The 17652-nt window shown below is 44.8% G+C and overlaps 1 protein-coding gene across 1 annotated transcript; it reads right to left on the bottom strand.

The window, feature by feature from the left end:
* Positions 1-1431: 1431 nt before the first annotated feature.
* On the bottom strand, positions 1432-12642 carry LOC308329885 (scavenger receptor cysteine-rich type 1 protein M130-like; the record flags this gene model as incomplete). Its single annotated transcript, XM_080784390.1, has 9 exons — positions 1432-1825; positions 7476-7584; positions 7839-8076; positions 8854-8915; positions 9170-9475; positions 9886-10182; positions 10437-10742; positions 11335-11631; positions 12600-12642. The coding sequence occupies 9 exons, from the start codon at positions 12640-12642 to the stop codon at positions 1432-1434; spliced, it is 2052 nt and encodes a 683-aa protein (XP_080640516.1).
* Positions 12643-17652: the final 5010 nt, after the last annotated feature.

The raw sequence follows: 17652 nt of genomic DNA, 5'->3' as shown, positions 1-17652 counted from the left end.
TTGCACGCAAAGTGATTTCAAAATAGCTTGTAAAACTCTATTTAATGCTCTTAGACTAAGAGGATACACTAGGACCTTCCCAAAATACCTTCTTAGAAATAAGAGTGCGAGATACAGGCCCCAAATTGGCCCTGATAACCAGTTATTCAACACAGAGCACCAGGGACGGATTAGCCTCTCAAGGGCCCCTGGGCCGATCATTTTTGAGGGCCCCCCTGCGCAACATTTATCAGGTTTTTATTAGCAATTTGCACAGCGCACAGATGAGAACACAAAATACAGTGCGCGACCGTGCGCCGGTGCGCGATAAGGCATGCAGCATAGCATTAGCATGATAGCACAGATTCAGAAGGAATTGCTTGCAAAGTTTGTTTGTAATGTTCAAAGTTTAAACGTATCTTACTTTTAACCAAACGCGGGTGAAACAGCGTGCAGCCGTGCACGCACGCGCGCGCACACACATGGAGTGGACGGATTGATGTTTATCAAAAACAACCCTTGTTTAGCGTTTGCTTACAAAAGCGTGTGCCCAGCGTAAATGATAATGCGAATGACCGAACTGGCTGGATTACCTTATTAATATCAGTCAGTCAGTCAAAGCCAAGGAGAATGTTACAATACTAATTCACCATCGAGCAGCCTCTGCACTGTCTGAATGTCACACTAACATGATAGCAGGATAAAAACGGATAGCCTGTCTATCCATCCATGAGCAACATATTATCTATCTAGCTCTGGTCCATAGCTCTAATGTGTTGCACGTATTAGAGGTATGGAATGGAACAGAGCTACTATCGATCTATCTACAAAGTATTAGCATAAAACAAATTGATTATATATATATATTATATGAAAACAAACATAACAATGATATGATGAATATCACTATTTTGTGATAATTGCTGAAAAGATAGTGATATAATATTTTGACATATTATTTCCACCCCTACCTCATATCACTTCATTAAAGAAAAATCACACCCATGTTAAGTGAGGGGCGCTCTTGTCATCATACATCAGATATCATCTCATACTGGCCAATCAGAATGCCTGTTGCCTGTGATTGATTAGCTGATTTGCTCGTTTACATATGACATACATTTTCCCTTCAATGTCAATGGCGTTTAATTTATGTCATATTTAGCAGAATTTTGACGAAATTTCTCTGTTGATAATTTTATTCATTTCACCAAGGCCAATAAGGGTAACAAAATACAAATACAAAATATGTAATTTTCTCAACAATTATGACAACATTTATTTAAAGTAATAAGTGATGATAGCCTATAAAGTTTTTGGTGCTGCACAAAAAAAATCACAATATTTAATTATTCATAATATATTTGAGCATTTTGAGGCAACAACATATTAATATTTGCAAATCTGCCTGAAACAAGTAATCAACATAATAATCCATTATATTTCTAGTCTTTATAGCTTCAGGATATACCTATAACTCCTGGTGGTCAGGGACGGGGTGGGAGTGACTCCCATTAACTTACAGCCTTCAAGGCCCCCGGCGGCCTGTGGCCCCTCTTCAATGGGACCTCCAAAGTGGGCCCCACTTTGGACCACAGCTTCACAGTATGGTGGAGCAGTGGTCTGCAAAGGGCCCACTTTGACGCCCAGCCTGTAGGGCCCCAGCCCCCAGGATCCTGCGCTGCGTTTCAGGCTCCCCTGTGGCCCCTCCTCAATGGGACCTCTCAAAGTGGGCCCCTTGAGGACCACTGCTTCACAGTACGGTGGAGCAGTGGTCCTCAAAGGGCCCACTTTGACGCCCAGCCTGTAGGGCCCCAGCCCCCAGGAGCCTGCGCTGCGTTTGAGGCTCAGACCGAGGGAGAATACAGAGCAGAGGAGGGGCCCACACACATTTGAAATTGGTCCTCAAAGGGCCCACTTTAAGGGGTCCCCAGTAGGGGACCTCCATTCTGGGGGGTGTTAGAGGCCGGGCTCCAGGGGCCCTTGTCAGTGCCTCAAACCCAGTACTGCGCGACGCGGTCCAGTTTCCCGCGAAGGGCCCCTGGGAGCCAAGGGCCCCTGGGCCGCGGCCCAACTGGCCCTATGGCTAATTTGTCCCTGCAGAGCACACTAGCCAACAACAGAATAAAAAGGAATTTTGAGAACCGAACAGACGATCTTCTAAAAGATTATAAAATTATATCGGCCTACAGAAAAAATAAAAACCTTAAAGATTATCTAGTACACAGCAAGCTAAAAGAAATCAACACACCAGCACGCCAGGGACCAGAATACTTCAAACCCAAACAATTAGTAAAAAATAGAACCACAAAACGCGTCTTGGAGATTAAACAACAAATAACAGCCAGAACCAGCAACTGCATTTATTTAATCACATGTGAAAAATGTGGTTTACAATATGTCGGAGAGACAGGTAAAACAATAGGTACTAGGCTGGGACGACACAGATACAATATTAACAATGCCAAAAAGACAACCACAAGATTGGTGCAACATTTCATGGCGCACGGCATTGGAGCTCTAAAATGTGCTGGACTTCAACACAATCCTAACTGGACAGTAGGACAAAGACGTTTTAATGAAAAACAGTGGATTAAGAACCTCAACACGGATTTTCCTCGAGGCTTAAACATGCCTAAAATTAGATCTTGAACACTAAAAAACTTAAACTCAGGATTAAACTGGAGAAATCTAAAAGTGATTGGATCAGACTTCCTTCGGATACATGGCGAATGCATTTATTCCTTGCATTGTGCCTACACATGTTGCGACCTGCGGTCGCAACATGTGTAGGCACAGTGCACTGAAATCTTTTAATTCCCCCCCCCCCCCCGACCTGCTGCCCGGCTGAACTTTTTTTTTCCTGCCCTAAGGCAGCCCTTCAAAAGAAGCGTGGCGTTAGGATCAGTGTTATTTTATCTGTTTCAGACCCAAAATCAACCCCACCCCCACCCAAGTCATTTCGTGCCTGCACAATGCAACTGTAATGTGTGTGATAATCTGCCCCTACCCCCCCCCCCCTCCCTCTCTGTCATTACCCCCGCCCCGCCCCCCCCCCAAGCCTCTCCCACCCCACCTATCCCCTTTCTTTCTTTTCTGAAGATGCAAGTAGGCCGGGCGCAGCTCATGCTTGCGACCAGCAGCAATAATTTTGGTTTGACTGATGTATTCACATGTTTCAATGCCTTATGACCTGCTGTAAAACCAATTGCCCTTCGGGGACACTAATAAAATAACCTTGAACCTTGACTAAATAAACAGTATGCACTGTCCAGACTAAATAAACACTATACACTGTCCAGACTAAATAAACAATATGCACTGTCCAGACTAAATAAACACTATACACTGTCCCGACTATATAAACAATAACACTGTCCAGACTAAATAAACACTATACACTGTCCCGACTAAATTAACAATATACACTGTCCAGACTAAATAAACAATACCACTGTCCAGACTAAATAAACACTATACACTGTCCAGACTAAATAAACACTATACACTGTCCAGACTAAATAAACACTATACACTGTCCAGACTAAATACATAAATAATCTTCCGCCGCAGTCTGAAAACCCACCTTTTCAGACTCCATCATGGCCCATAGCACTTACCCCACCCCCTTAGATAGCAATTCTAGTAGTCATAGCACGTCATAGTACATATGTGTAGCATAGTAGTATAGATGTATAGCTTATATGTATAGTTTCATTATAGATATTCCACTGTTACTTTCTTAGCTACGCATGTTTCATGATAAATGTCTTTATGTGATGTATTCCCATGCTTTTGTTCTTGCTTAATGTAAGTCGCTCTGGATTAAGAGCGTCTGCTAAATGCCTAAATTGTAAATTGTAAATTGTATGTTGTCGGTTGGGCACAGGGCGATGCGTGGAATGAGGAATGTGTGTCCAGCATTGATCCACTTTTATGCCCATATATGGAGTTATTTGTCAGGCATGCCCAAATATGGAGTCTATGCAGTCAGAATGATGTCAGAAGTCGGTGTGACGAACCCGTATTTAGGCATGCCCAAATATGGAGTCTGGCCCAGGCAGAGGCCTTCTGTGGTGGTTCTGGACAACCGTGGGTCCGACTGACTCGACACCGGGCACTGCACCCCCTGTGGTGCAGGGTGGAACGCGTCTGTCGAATTTGAAGTTGGTGGGGCGAACGGTTCTGGAGTTACGTGGATTACAGACATATTTATAGTTAGAATCCTCCATCCATAATATCCTATAGTTTCACTTTCATTATTTGTTCTGGAACCTGACCTCTTTAGTTTAGACTTATGCACCACCTTGTGGTTGGTTTGTGTTATTTCTTCCTTTTGTGTGAATGGTATATTCCAGTTCATGGCAAGGTCCAGTTTAGGTTTGTCAGGGGAAATTGAAAGCAATTTAGTTCATTCCCTCAAGGCATATGAGAAGCAAGCATGCAGCAGAGTGTTCTCCACAGCTCTCCAACGTTATGCGTTTTGGTGTAGATATGTCTGTAAGTATCAAATGTGATAATGTTTGTAGAGTAACTACAGAACTAGTCAATTTAGTGTATGTTGGTCTACAGATTATCATGTTACGTACCATGTTAGCTACAGGAGTCTGATTGCATCAGCCATGTTTACATGTTTTCATTTGAGTGTTTTTTCTAAAACCCTTTGTTTGTTTATGTTTTACAGTCTTACAAATATCCATAAATCTACAGTAAAGATTACTCTTCCCAAGAAATGTCTTTATTATTGGAGTTGTACGCTATCTGTCTAGCCCTGCACAGACACGCAAGTGCGAGGACAGAATATTATTACTTGCGCAAGCAGAGCACGCAAGTACTAGTTTTGCCCAGGACGATTTTCGATGCGTATGCACCGTCCCAGCATATTCGATGCGTATGCACTGTCCCAGCATATTTGATGCGTATTCACCGTCCCAGCCAATGACGTCAGGGTATAACTGGTACTCGACAGAGTGCAGTTCTAGTTATTATTATTTTTATTATCAATGATATCCTCCATCCATAATATGCTTTGGTTTCACTTTCAAGTCAACAAGGCTTCTCTTCCTGGTAGCGACTTCTATTTCCAGTATGATTCCAGTCAACACAGAGGACAAAACCACTGCCACTGCAGACTGCTGCAGAGGTGCTCGAGCGAGTCGAGGACTTCAAGTACCTCCTCGGGGCCTGGACTACCTAAACTGAACAGGATCTGAAGGTTCGGAGAGCACTTGCCTGGAAAGCCTTGCACGGGATGAGGAGAGTGTGGAAACCAGACATGGGAGAAGACCTTAAGAGGCGGCATTTCATAGCTACTGTGGAGTCACTTCTGCTGTATGGGGCAGAGACATGGACCCAGTACTGCTGTATGGGGCCGAGACATGGACCCTCACAGTGGAGTCAGTACTGCTGTATAGGGGCCGAGACATGGACCCTCACAGTACAACAGGAAAAAGCCCTGGATGGAGTTTACACAAGAATGCTACGAATGGCACTAGGTGTCACATGGACGGACCGCATCAGAAATGTGGACCTCTATGGGGACCTGCCACGGGTCACGGACAAAGTGCGAGAGAGAAGAATGAAGCTTGGCAAGGCACTGCGTCAGGCACCCAGAACTTGAGGCAAGTAAATTGACACTATGGGAGTCAACCCAGGGCAAAGCCAGGAGGGGAAAGAAGCGTACCACCTATGTAGACGTGTGGCGGCGCGACAGCTTGGCTGACAACACTGCAGAGCTCAAGAACCTGATGTTGGATAGGAGAGTGTGGAGGGCAGCGATCCAGGAATCCTGAGTTGGTGTTGGCTAGACCTCACTCTCGCAGCAACTAACTAACAAAATAAGACAGGCAGGCAGGCAGGCAGAGGCAGGCAGACAGACAGACAGACAGACAGACAGACAGACAGACAGACAGACAGACAGACAGACAGACAGACAGACAGACAGTATAGATTAGTATCATTGTTGAAGTCATGTTGTTACCTGAACAGATCAGCTCCAGACTGTAGGGGTTAGTACCAGACCTCATTTTTCCACATTCCCTCAGTAGAGATTCAGATCCAACACAGAGGATTACATCTATCCACCATGTAGGTTGAGATGTAGAACCACGTCTCCGTTTTGCAGAAACAGCAGAGCCGCAGCCCAGCTGTCTACACGCTACAGATGATGACTGATGGTTCCAGACATCAGGATCCACTGGTCTCCATTGGTCCTGGACGTTGATCTCCAGTCTACCAGCACAGTTACTGGCTCCTCCCACCAGCCTGACATCACCAGGCTCTGTACACAGACAATACAATAAACATTAAGAACTGTAGTGTTCCTATTCTAGGGTTAACTGTCTGCTAAAACACACCATCTGTGAGCTCACAACTCGTCACAATACAAATTCTTGTAGATCATATATTTTCAGTGATTAACGGGAGTGGGCCGAGTACAGAGCCCTTGGGAATACAGTCGACTAAACATAGGTCTGAAGTGGTTCAAAAGTAATATGACTTCGACTGTAAACTAAAGTGTAGTGTGTGTTTTACCTGAGCAGGTGAGTCCAACAGTCTTGTCAGGAGAGCAGGTGTTTCTAGTTGAGTCTGAGGTTCTACAGTCCAGGAGAACAGACTCACTGCCTTCACACTGGAACTCTTTGGTCCACATCGGAGCCTTGCCTTCCCCATAGAGCGCCCCCTGGAGGACTGAAGGAGCCCCGCAGCCATGCTGCCTACAGACCACCTCTGCATCCTGCTGGTCAAAGTCACCTTCACACACTGAGACCCACGACTGACCAGACTTCACCTCCACTCTGCCTGAACACGAACCATGACCATTCACCAACCTCACTGACCCTGGAGAGAGAGAGAGAGAGAGAGAGAGAGAGAGAGAGAGAGAGAGAGAGAGAGAGAGAGAGAGAGAGGGGGGGGGGGTGAGAGAGCAAGAGGGAGAGAGAGAGAGAGAGAGAGAGAGAGAGGAGGAGAGGAAGAGAGGAAGAGAGAGAGGGAGAGAGGGAGAGAGAGAGAGAGAGAGAGAGAGAGAGAGAATCAAATATGATTATTTTGGGGGTCCCCAGATTAAATATGAAGCTCACTGCACGGCACTAAGTGACACGCGGTGAGCTTGTAGATCTGCTATTTCTGAATGGCTAAAGAATAAAATATGATTAAAGTTTAAAATGTAAAACGACACAGAGACGCTTTCCTGGACTTAAAGGGTTAAGAACTATCTGACCAATCACTGAATTATTACAGACAGACAGACAGACCATATGAGACAGACAGACAGACAGATTAGTATCATTGTTGAAGTCATGTTGTTACCTGAACAGATCAGCTCCAGACTGTAGGGGTCAGTATCAGACCTCATTATTCCACATTCCCTCAGTAGAGATTCAGATCCAACACAGATAGATGTAATCCTCCATGTAGGTTGAGATGTAGAACCACGTCTCCATTCTGTAGAAACAGCAGAGCCGCAGCCCAGCTGTCTACACGCTACAGATGCTGACTGATGGTTCCAGACATCAGAATCCACTGGTCTCCATTGGTCCTGGACTTTCATCTCCAGTCTACCAGCACAGTTACTGGCTCCTCCCACCAGCCTGACATCACCAGGCTCTGTACACAGACAATACAATAAATATTAAGAACTGTATAGTGTTCCTATTCTAGGGTAAACTGTCTGCTAAAACACACCATCTGTGAGCTCACAACTCCTCACAATACACGCTTGTAGATCTGATATTTTAAAGTGACAACGGGAGTGGGCCGAGTACAGAGCCCTTGGGAATACAGTCGACTAAACATAGGTTTGAAGTGGTTCAAAAGTAATATGACTTTGACTGTAAACTAAAGTGTAGTGTGTGTTTTACCTGAGCAGGTTAGTCCAACAGTCTTGTCAGGAGAGCAGGTGTTTCTAGTTGAGTCTGATGTTCTACAGTCCAGGAGAACAGACTCACTGCCTTCACACTGGAACTCTTTGGTCCACATCGGAGCCTTGCCTTCTCCATAGAGCGCCCCCTGGAGGACTGAAGGAGCTCCACAGCCAAACTCCCTACAGACCACCTCTGCATCCTGTTGGTCAAAGTCACCTTCACACACTGAGACCCACGACTGACCAGACTTCACCTCCACTCTGCCTGAACACGAACCATGACCATTCACCAACCTCACTGACCCTGGAGAGAGAGAGAGAGAGAGAGAGAGAGGGGGGGGGGGGGGGATGAGAGAGAGGGAGAGAGAGAGCAAGAGGGAGAAAGAAAGAGAGAGAGAGAGAGAGAGAGAGAGAGAGAGAGAGAGAGAGGAAGAGAGAGAGAGGAAGAGAGAGAGAGGGGGGGGGGGGAGAGAGAGAGAGAGAGAATCAAATATGATTATTTTGGGGGTCCCCAGTTCAAATATGAAGCTCACTGCACGGCACTAAGTGACACGCGGTGAACTTGTAGATCTGCTATTTCTGAATGGCTAAATAATAAAGTATGATTAAAGTTTAAAATGTAAAACGACACAGAGACGCTTTCCTGGACTAAAAAGGGTTAAGAACTATCTGACCAATCACTGAATTATTACAGACAGACAGACAGACAGACAGACAGGCAGGCAGACAGACAGACAGACAGTATAGATGAGTATCATTGTTGAAGTCATGTTGTTACCTGAACAGATCAGCTCCAGACTGTTGGGGTCAGTATCAGACCTCATTATTCCACATTCCCTCAGTAGAGATTCAGATCCAACACAGTTAGCTGTAATCCTCCATGTAGGTTGAGATGTAGAACCACGTCTCCGTTCTGTAGAAACAGCAGAGCCGCAGCCCAGCTGTCTACACGCTACAAATGATGACTGATGGATCCAGGGATAAGGATACACTGGTCTCCATTGGTCCTGGACTTTGATCTCCAGTCTACCAGCACAGTTACTGGCTCCTCCCACCAGCCTGACATCACCAGGCTCTGTACACAGACAATACAATAAATATTAACAACTGTAGTGTTCCTATTCTAGGGTTAACTGTCTGCTAAAGCACACCATCTGTGAGCTCACAACTCGGCACAATACAAATTCTTGTAGATCTGATATTTTAGAGTGACAACGGGAGTGGGCCGAGTGCAGAGCCCTTGGGAATATAGTCGACTAAACATAGGTCTGAAGTGGTTCAAAAGTAATATGACTTTGACTGTAAACTAAAGTGTAGTGTGTGTTTTACCTGAGCAGGTGAGTCCAACAGTCTTGTCAGGAGAGCAGGTGTTTCTAGTTGAGTCTGAGGTTCTACAGTCCAGGAGAACAGACTCACTGCCTTCACACTGGAACTCTTTGGTCCACATCGGAGCCTTGCCTTCCCCATAGAGCGCCCCCTGGAGGACTGAAGGAGCCCCGCAGCCATGCTGCCTACAGACCACCTCTGCGTCCTGCTGGTCAAAGTCACCTTCACACACTGAGACCCACGACTGACCAGACTTCACCTCCACTCTGCCTGAACACGAACCATGACCATTCACCAACCTCACTGACCCTGGAGAGAGAGAGAGAGAGAGAGAGAGGGGGGGGGGGGGTGAGAGAGGAAGAGGGGAAGAGAGAGAGAGAGAGAGAGAGAGAGAGAGAGGGGAGAGAGAGAGAGAGAGAGAATCAAATATGATTATTTTGGGGGTCCCCAGATCAAATATGAAGCTCACTGCACGGCACTAAATGACACGCGGTGAACTTGTAGATCTGCTATTTCTGAATGGCTAAAGAATAAAATATGATTAAAGATTAAAATGTAAAACGACACAGAGATGCTTTCCTGGACTTAAAGGGTTAAGAACTATCTGACCAATCACTGAATTATTACAGACAGACAGACAGACCATATGAGACAGACAGACAGACAGACAGACAGACAGACAGTATAGATGAGTATCATTGTTGAAGTCATGTTGTTACCTGAACAGATCAGCTCCAGACTGTAGGGGTCAGTATCAGACCTCATTATTCCACATTCCCTCAGTAGAGATTCAGATCCAACACAGTTAGATGTAATCCTCCATACAGGTTGAGATGTAGAACCACGTCTCCATTCTGTAGAAACAGCAGAGCCGCAGCCCAGCTGTCTACACGCTACAGATGATGACTGATGGTTCCAGCTAAAAGGATCCACTGGTCTCCATTGGTCCTGGACGTTGATCTCCAGTCTACCAGCACAGTTACTGGCTCCTCCCACCAGCCTTACATCACCAGGCTCTGTACACAGACAATACAATAAACATTAAGAACTGTATAGTGTTCCTATTCTAGGGTAAACTGTCTGCTAAAACACACCATCTGTGAGCTCACAACTCCTCACAATACACGCTTGTAGATCTGATATTTTAGAGTGACAACGGGAGTGGGCCGAGTACAGAGCCCATGGGAATACAGTCGACTAAACATAGGTTTGAAGTGGTTCAAAAGTAATATGACTTTGACTGTAAACTAAAGTGTAGTGTGTGTTTTACCTGAGCAGGTGAGTCCAACAGTCTTGTCAGGAGAGCAGGTGTTTCTAGTTGAGTCTGAGGTTCTACAGTCCAGGAGAACAGACTCACTGCCTTCACACTGGAACTCTTTGGTCCACATCAGAGCCTTGCCTTCTCCATAGAGCGCCCCCTGGAGGACTGAAGGAGCCCCACAGCCAAACTCCCTACAGACCACCTCTGCATCCTGCTGGTCAAAGTCACCTTCACACACTGAGACCCACGACTGACCAGACTTCACCTCCACTCTGCCTGAACACGAACCATGACCATTCACCAACCTCACTGACCCTGGAGAGAGAGAGAGAGAGAGAGAGAGAGAGAGAGAGAGAGAGAGAGAGAGAGAGAGAGAGAAGGGGGGGGGAATGAGAGAGAGATACGGGGGGGGGGGATTAGAGAGAGAGAGAGAGGGGGGGGGAGGGGGATGAGATAGAGAGAGAGGGAGAGAGGGGGGAGTGAGAGAGAGAGAGGGGGGATATGAGAGAGAGAGAGAGAGGGGGGGTGAGAGAGAGAGAGAGAGGGGGGATATGAGAGAGAGAGAGAGAGGGGGAGAGAGAGAGAGAGAGGGGGGGGGGATGAGAGAGAGAGAGAGGGGGGGTGATGAGAGAGAGAGAGAGAGAGAGAGAGGGGGGGATGAGAGAGAGAGAGAGAGAAAGAGGATGAGAGAGAGAGGGAGAATCAAATATGATTATTGTGGGGGTCCCCAGTTCTTGTAGAGCTGCTATTTCTGAATGGCTAAAGAATAAAATATGATTAAAGTTTAAAATGTAAAACGACACAGAGACGCTTTCCTGGGCAGGCAGGCAGGCAGGCAGGCAGGCAGGCAGGCAGGCAGGCAGGCAGGCAGTATAGATTAGTGTCATTGTTGAAGTCATGTTGTTACCTGAACAGATCAGCTCCAGACTGGAGGAGGAAGTATCAGACCACTTTGCTCCACATTCCCTCAGTAGAGATTCAGATTCAACACAGTTAGATCTAATCCTCCATACAGGTTGAGATGTAGAACCAGGTCTCTGTTCTGCAGAAACAGCAGAGCCGCAGCCCAGCTGTCTACACGCTACAGATGATGACTGATGGTTCCAGCCATAAGGATCCACTGGTCTCCATTGGTCCTGGACTTTCATCTCCAGTCTACCAGCACAGCGTCTAGCTCCTCCCACCAGCCTGACATCACTGGACTCTGCAAATACAATAAACAGTTAACATAAAGTAATATTTACTCTGATTATAAATACAATAAACAGCTCACATAAAGTAATACTCTTATTATAAATATTTCTAGGTAACAGCCTGTAATGTGTGTTTGTTTGTTGATGTTTGTTTACCTGTTGTTGTTGTTGTTGTTGTTGTGAGAGCTGCAGAGAAACAGGATCCCATTAAAGAGTTAGGCTTCACTCACACGATCACAACAGATTGTTGTATAGCTGCATGAGACTTGTTTACTGATGCAAGCTCGCAATTAATTTCCAATGGGAGTCACATGGTTTGACCCAACATTTTTGTTGTAAGTCATGACTGAACCACACCGTAAAATACAACAAGGACACTATATTGACTTACCCTGCAGTGCAAGAACATTGTTGTCCCTTTATATTTTTGCCCTGAACATCAATGGACAAGACATGGGCGGCTGACTTTTACATTGCGATCGGAGAGCTTTCGCCTCGATTTGAATGGCATGTTCATTGGCATGACTCCGGCGACACACTATTTCACGAATGTACTTTTCAAAGGCATATTGTAGTCCCTTTTGCCTTGTTCTCTCCGATATCTCCTTACTCCTCCTTATCTCCTTAATTATTTCCTTCGGGATGTCTTTCACTGACATGGAGGAATACAACTCCATTGCACTGGTGAACGCAGGTAAGACAGCTTGACCAGGATCCTACCTTAGTAACCGTCGCTAACGTGGTATTGGCCAACAACGGGCTTGGGTGGGACTTATCGAAGAGCTAATTGGATCCATTGGAATGTGGTCAGAGACCTCCAGCTCTCCACAGTTGCTTCAGCAGAGAACCACACTTTGATCAATCAATTTGACCCAACATATATTTTACTCCAATTTCTGAGAATAAATCTTGCACATCCATAATTGGACACGACAATAAGTACTCTGTTATTAGTAAAAGTATTAATAAATATACTCACCAGGAAGAGATGTGGCAAGAAACCACAGGAGGGCCAACGTCATCCTGTAGACACACAAACACACACACACACACACACACACACACACACACACACACACACGTTTAATAATACATTTATATCCACATCAGAAATACAACACGAGAACATGAAACTACAACATGACGTCACTGAGCCACGGTGGTAAGAGACTCACCGCTCACCCAAACGCATCTCTCTTTTTTTACTAAAACTACAACATGATGTCACTGAGCCGCGGTGGTAAGAGACTCACCGCTCACCCCAAACTAGCCTGGGCACCATTTCATTTCCGTATATGATCCGGGCTGGAGCAGGATGATATGCTTACGTCATGTTGTAGGCAATGGTTTGCCTACAACAAACAGGAAGCTGTTTGTTGCTTCCTGTTTGATTAAAAGCAATAAAAGCTCTCGTAAGCGAGAGCTTTTATTGAGAGGTAAAAGGAAGTTGTCGCCGCCTGTTCATCTTGTCTGGCGACTACAAAACAATACTACAACATGACGTAACCACATCATCCGGCCCCAGGCGGGATCATACGGACTTTTGAAACAGAGACCAGGCTTTCCTCCGAGGCGGTGGAAAGCCTGGTGAGGCGAGGTTACCCCAAACACATCTCTCTGTTTTTACTAAAACTACAACATGACGTCACTGAGCCGCGGTGGTAAGAGACTCACCGCTCACCCAAACACATCTCTCTGTTTTTATTAAAACTACAACATGACGTCACTGAGCCGCGGTGGTAAGAGAGCTTTTTTCAGAATAGCCAAAGTATTAAGTAGTAATTGATGTTTTTTGGGTCGCCTCCTTTGTCCAGCTTTTAGTGTGCGCGTAAACGGAACAATTAAACATTAAAATGCCATTGATAATGAATGGACAGTTTTACGTCCTATAGTGTAAACACAAACATTAAATGCTGTGACTGGCCTGAATGAGATGTGGTGGCCTGCTCTCCCCCTAGTCCATTGTTTATTATAATATTAGTTTTTATTAGGTTTGTATAGACATGACAAACAAGACATACATAACAATAGACACATACGCCAGACTGGGCAATGTATATAAAAACGAGTGGCGGGCCTATCGTGTTAAGATAGCATAGGATGAACACAACCATCATGAGACATCACAAGAGTAGAGGCAGGAGCGCATGGTTAGCAGTAGCCATACAGAACATAAATATATATATAAAATATGAACAGGAGCACAGCAGTCGATTGTTGACCTTGTGTTTACCCTTTTAAAATATTAAAAGTTCTGTTTAACTTGATTGATTTGAATTAAAACTAATATTTTAGCTTTTGTGGCAATAAAATGTAATTGAAAATCTTGAGAAGCACGTCTCAAGAGGGTATTTTGCCATGAATGTGAAGGTTATTTATTTGAATGGCAAGAACTCTGTACTTTTAACCCATTTTTAGGTGGGAACCCATTTTGGTGTTAGCATTACGTTATGCTTTAGCTATTTAAAAATAGCAGATCTACAAGCTCATAAGTCTGCTATTTTTTTTAAATCGAAGAGCGACTGACATAGAAGACATTTTTAGAATATGATCTCAGGTCAGAATAAAAAACTGTCAGGATGTAGAAGACATTTTAGAATCTGATGTCAGGTCAGAATGGTTTAAGTGAAGACTCAAGAGTGGTCAGACATACTGCCGTGCGCGTATACTCTCGCAGAGAATGGGAGGGGGGAGGGGGGGTCGGAGACGTGCATGACATGAGTTTACCAATAATCAACTGGCTGTATTGGTCTTAAAAAAACAGAGTTTTAATTAAAGTACAAATTAATATGATATTTCACATGAATGAAAGTATGTGTAAAACTGTAAGGAGACTGCAGGAAATTGAAACTGATGATAATTGAAACACAAACCTTTGCACAATTGTGGATGTGTTATGATTTTGACATAATTGTGCAAGCTTGGTGTTCAAGAGATGTATTGATAATCATGAAACAAATTCATATACTTCTATCTGTGTGAGAGAGAGGCTGTATAGTCCAAGCCAAGAATGTCACCAGCAACCCTAACCCATGCAGCATTGTGTAATCTGGTGCAACTAAGCAGCGTGATATTGTGTAAATAGCCCTTTAGTTAGGCTACAGAGAGTCTGGTAAACACACATTTTGGCTATAGACAGGGAACGTTGGAGTTACGCAACTTTCCAGAAAGATCAATCACTTATGTAACTCAAGAATATGAATGAATAGTTTATTTCGATCTTTCAGAGGGAGACATTACACAAAAACAGTTTACTTTTTTAAATTTTTTTTGTGATTGAAAAGGCATAGGCAGAAGCTTAAAGCGTATTAGTGCCTATCCTTATCTCAACATATTCCAAAATACTGTTGAAGATATGCATAACAATCAACATATAAACAAAACAAACAAATTACATTTATAGAAGAATAGAAAATTAAACAAACAAAAAGCAAAACAGAAACGAGAAAAACAAAAACAAGGAGGAAAAAAAACAAGAAAAAGAATAGACAAAACAGACAAAGCTACATGCAGTGTTGGACTAAGTATAACATTGTAGCTTTGTCTGTTTTTGTCTATTTCTTTTTTCTTGTTTTTTTTCCCTCCTTGTTTTGGTTTTTCTCCGTTGTCTGTTTTCTGTATATATAAAGTTTGGACCACTCTCCATCTTCACCAGGCCATGAGGCCCATTATTGTCAAGTTTCTGCACTATAAGGACAAACTGGAGGTGCTCAGCACAGCCACGAACCGGCAAGGTTCAAATGTCTACATAAATGAAGATTTTTCTGAAGCTGTTCAACTGAAGCGAAAAGATCTCCTTCGAGCTATGTGGGCTGCCAGGGAGAAGGCGACCAACTCATTGTCCACCCACCATCCCAGAAACCTGCACCTGAGGTCTAGGTGAACTGAAAATGAAAGTGACTTTAAACCTTGCATTGCATTACATATTTCACACATGCCCGGGCAGGGCAGGCATGCGCGCACGCACACGCCCGTCATTTAGAGATTGGCCTAAACAATGATGTGCAATGAATGAACAACAGATGAATGAACAACAGATTCAATGGATTGTGGTCACCCTACAGCCCTCTGTCTGTCTGTCTGCTCACCCTACAGCCCTCTGTCTGTCTGTCTGTCTGCTCACCCTACAGCCCTCTGTCTGTCTGTCTGTCTGTCTGTCTGTCTGTCTGTTCACCCTACAGCCCTCTGTCTGTCTGTCTGTCTGCTCACCCTACAGCCCTCTGTCTGTCTGTCTGTCTGTCTGTCTGCTCACCCTACAGCCCTCTGTCTGTCTGTCTGTCTGTTCACCCTACAGCCCTCTGTCTGTCTGTCTGCTCACCCTACAGCCCTCTGTCTGTCTGTCTGTCTGTCTGTCTGTCTGTCTGTTCACCCTACAGCCCTCTGTCTGTCTGTCTGTCTGCTCACCCTACAGCCCTCTGTCTGTCTGTCTGTCTGTCTGTCTGCTCACCCTACAGCCCTCTGTCTGTCTGTCTGTCTGTCTGTCTGCTCACCCTACAGCCCTCTGTCTGTCTGTCTGTCTGTCTGTTCACCCTACAGCCCTCTGTCTGTCTGTCTGCTCACCCTACAGCCCTCTGTCTGTCTGTCTGTCTGCTCACCCTACAGCCCTCTGTCTGTCTGTCTGTCTGTCTGTCTGTCTGTCTGTTCACCCTACAGCCCTCTGTCTGTCTGTCTGTCTGTCTGTCTGTTCACCCTACAGCCCTCTGTCTGTCTGTCTGTCTGTCTGCTCACCCTACAGCCCTCTGTCTGTCTGTCTGTCTGTCTGCTCACCCTACAGCCCTCTGTCTGTCTGTCTGTCTGTCTGTCTGTCTGTTCACCCTACAGCCCTCTGTCTGTCTGTCTGTCTGTCTGTCTGTCTGTCTGTTCACCCTACAGCCCTCTGTCTGTCTGTCTGTCTGTCTGTCTGTTCACCCTACAGCCCTCTGTCTGTCTGTCTGTTTTTAAAATGGAAAATGTCTTACCTTTAAGTAAAGACTAGACTCAGTGTGTTGGAGACGACTTCCCTCGAATCCCTCCGACTTTACTTGATAAAGACTGACTCTGCTAAATGTGTGTGTGTTCTGAAACCCCTCCTCTTACGATCTCTCTCTCTCTCTCTCTCTCTCTCTCTCTCTCTCTCATGGTGGACCCTGTTGTAAACAAGTGTATTGCGTTATGTTATCCACTCACAGTTAATAACAGTGTTTGTATTGGGTTGTGTTTGAAATGTACCTATTCTGCAAACTGTTAACAAACACTTTCATCTATCTATCAAAAAATAAACAATGATAATTTTACAATGTAGGCTGCAGAATCCATTTGTAGATCGGCTACTTTCAGCAAGTGTAAAAACTGTCATTACAACGGCATCAAGGCCGGCCAAAGTACATTTTAGTCGACTAAATCAACAAACTGGTCAGGCTAAGACTTGGCCTCACTCCCCAAACCCACCTCACCCCTGCCCAAGATTGGGAGTGAGTCTGCAGTTCTGATTGCAATAGGGAATTTAATGTTTCCGCCCATCTGCAGTCTGTCAGAGCAGGCCCAATCCCAATAGCCTGAGCCCTGGACCCTCATTGACTTTAGTGACGTCAGCTGTAAGTGCTTGAGGGTGAGAGGCTGCAAGGGCTCCACATTGTTGTGAAAGTAATGGGACAGCACTTTGAAGATGAGTCCACCATTCATGACACTTTGAAGTTGAGTCCACCATTCATGACACTTTGAAGATGAGTCCTCCATTCATGACACTTTGAAGATGAGTCCACCATTCATGACACTTTGAAGGTGAGTCCACCATTCATGACACTTTGAAGATGAGTCCTCCATTCATGACACTTTGAAGATGAGTCCTCCATTCATGACACTTTGAAGATGAGTCCTCCATTCATGACACTTTGAAGATGAGTCCTCCATTCATGACACTTTGCATCACTTTATAAAAACTGTCCTTATTCACAGCCAGTCAGTGCCTACCTACATGCTTGGCCTATTTATACATGTTTATTTTAGTATTTAAGCAGATAGTTTTATTATTCATTTTATAAATACACTTTCCT

The sequence above is a fragment of the Protomyctophum bolini genome (genome assembly GCF_963924005.1).
Source record: "Protomyctophum bolini genome assembly, chromosome: 15".
In the NCBI taxonomy this organism is placed as follows: domain Eukaryota; kingdom Metazoa; phylum Chordata; class Actinopteri; order Myctophiformes; family Myctophidae; genus Protomyctophum; species Protomyctophum bolini.
This window is presented reverse-complemented; position numbering and strand designations above follow the sequence as displayed.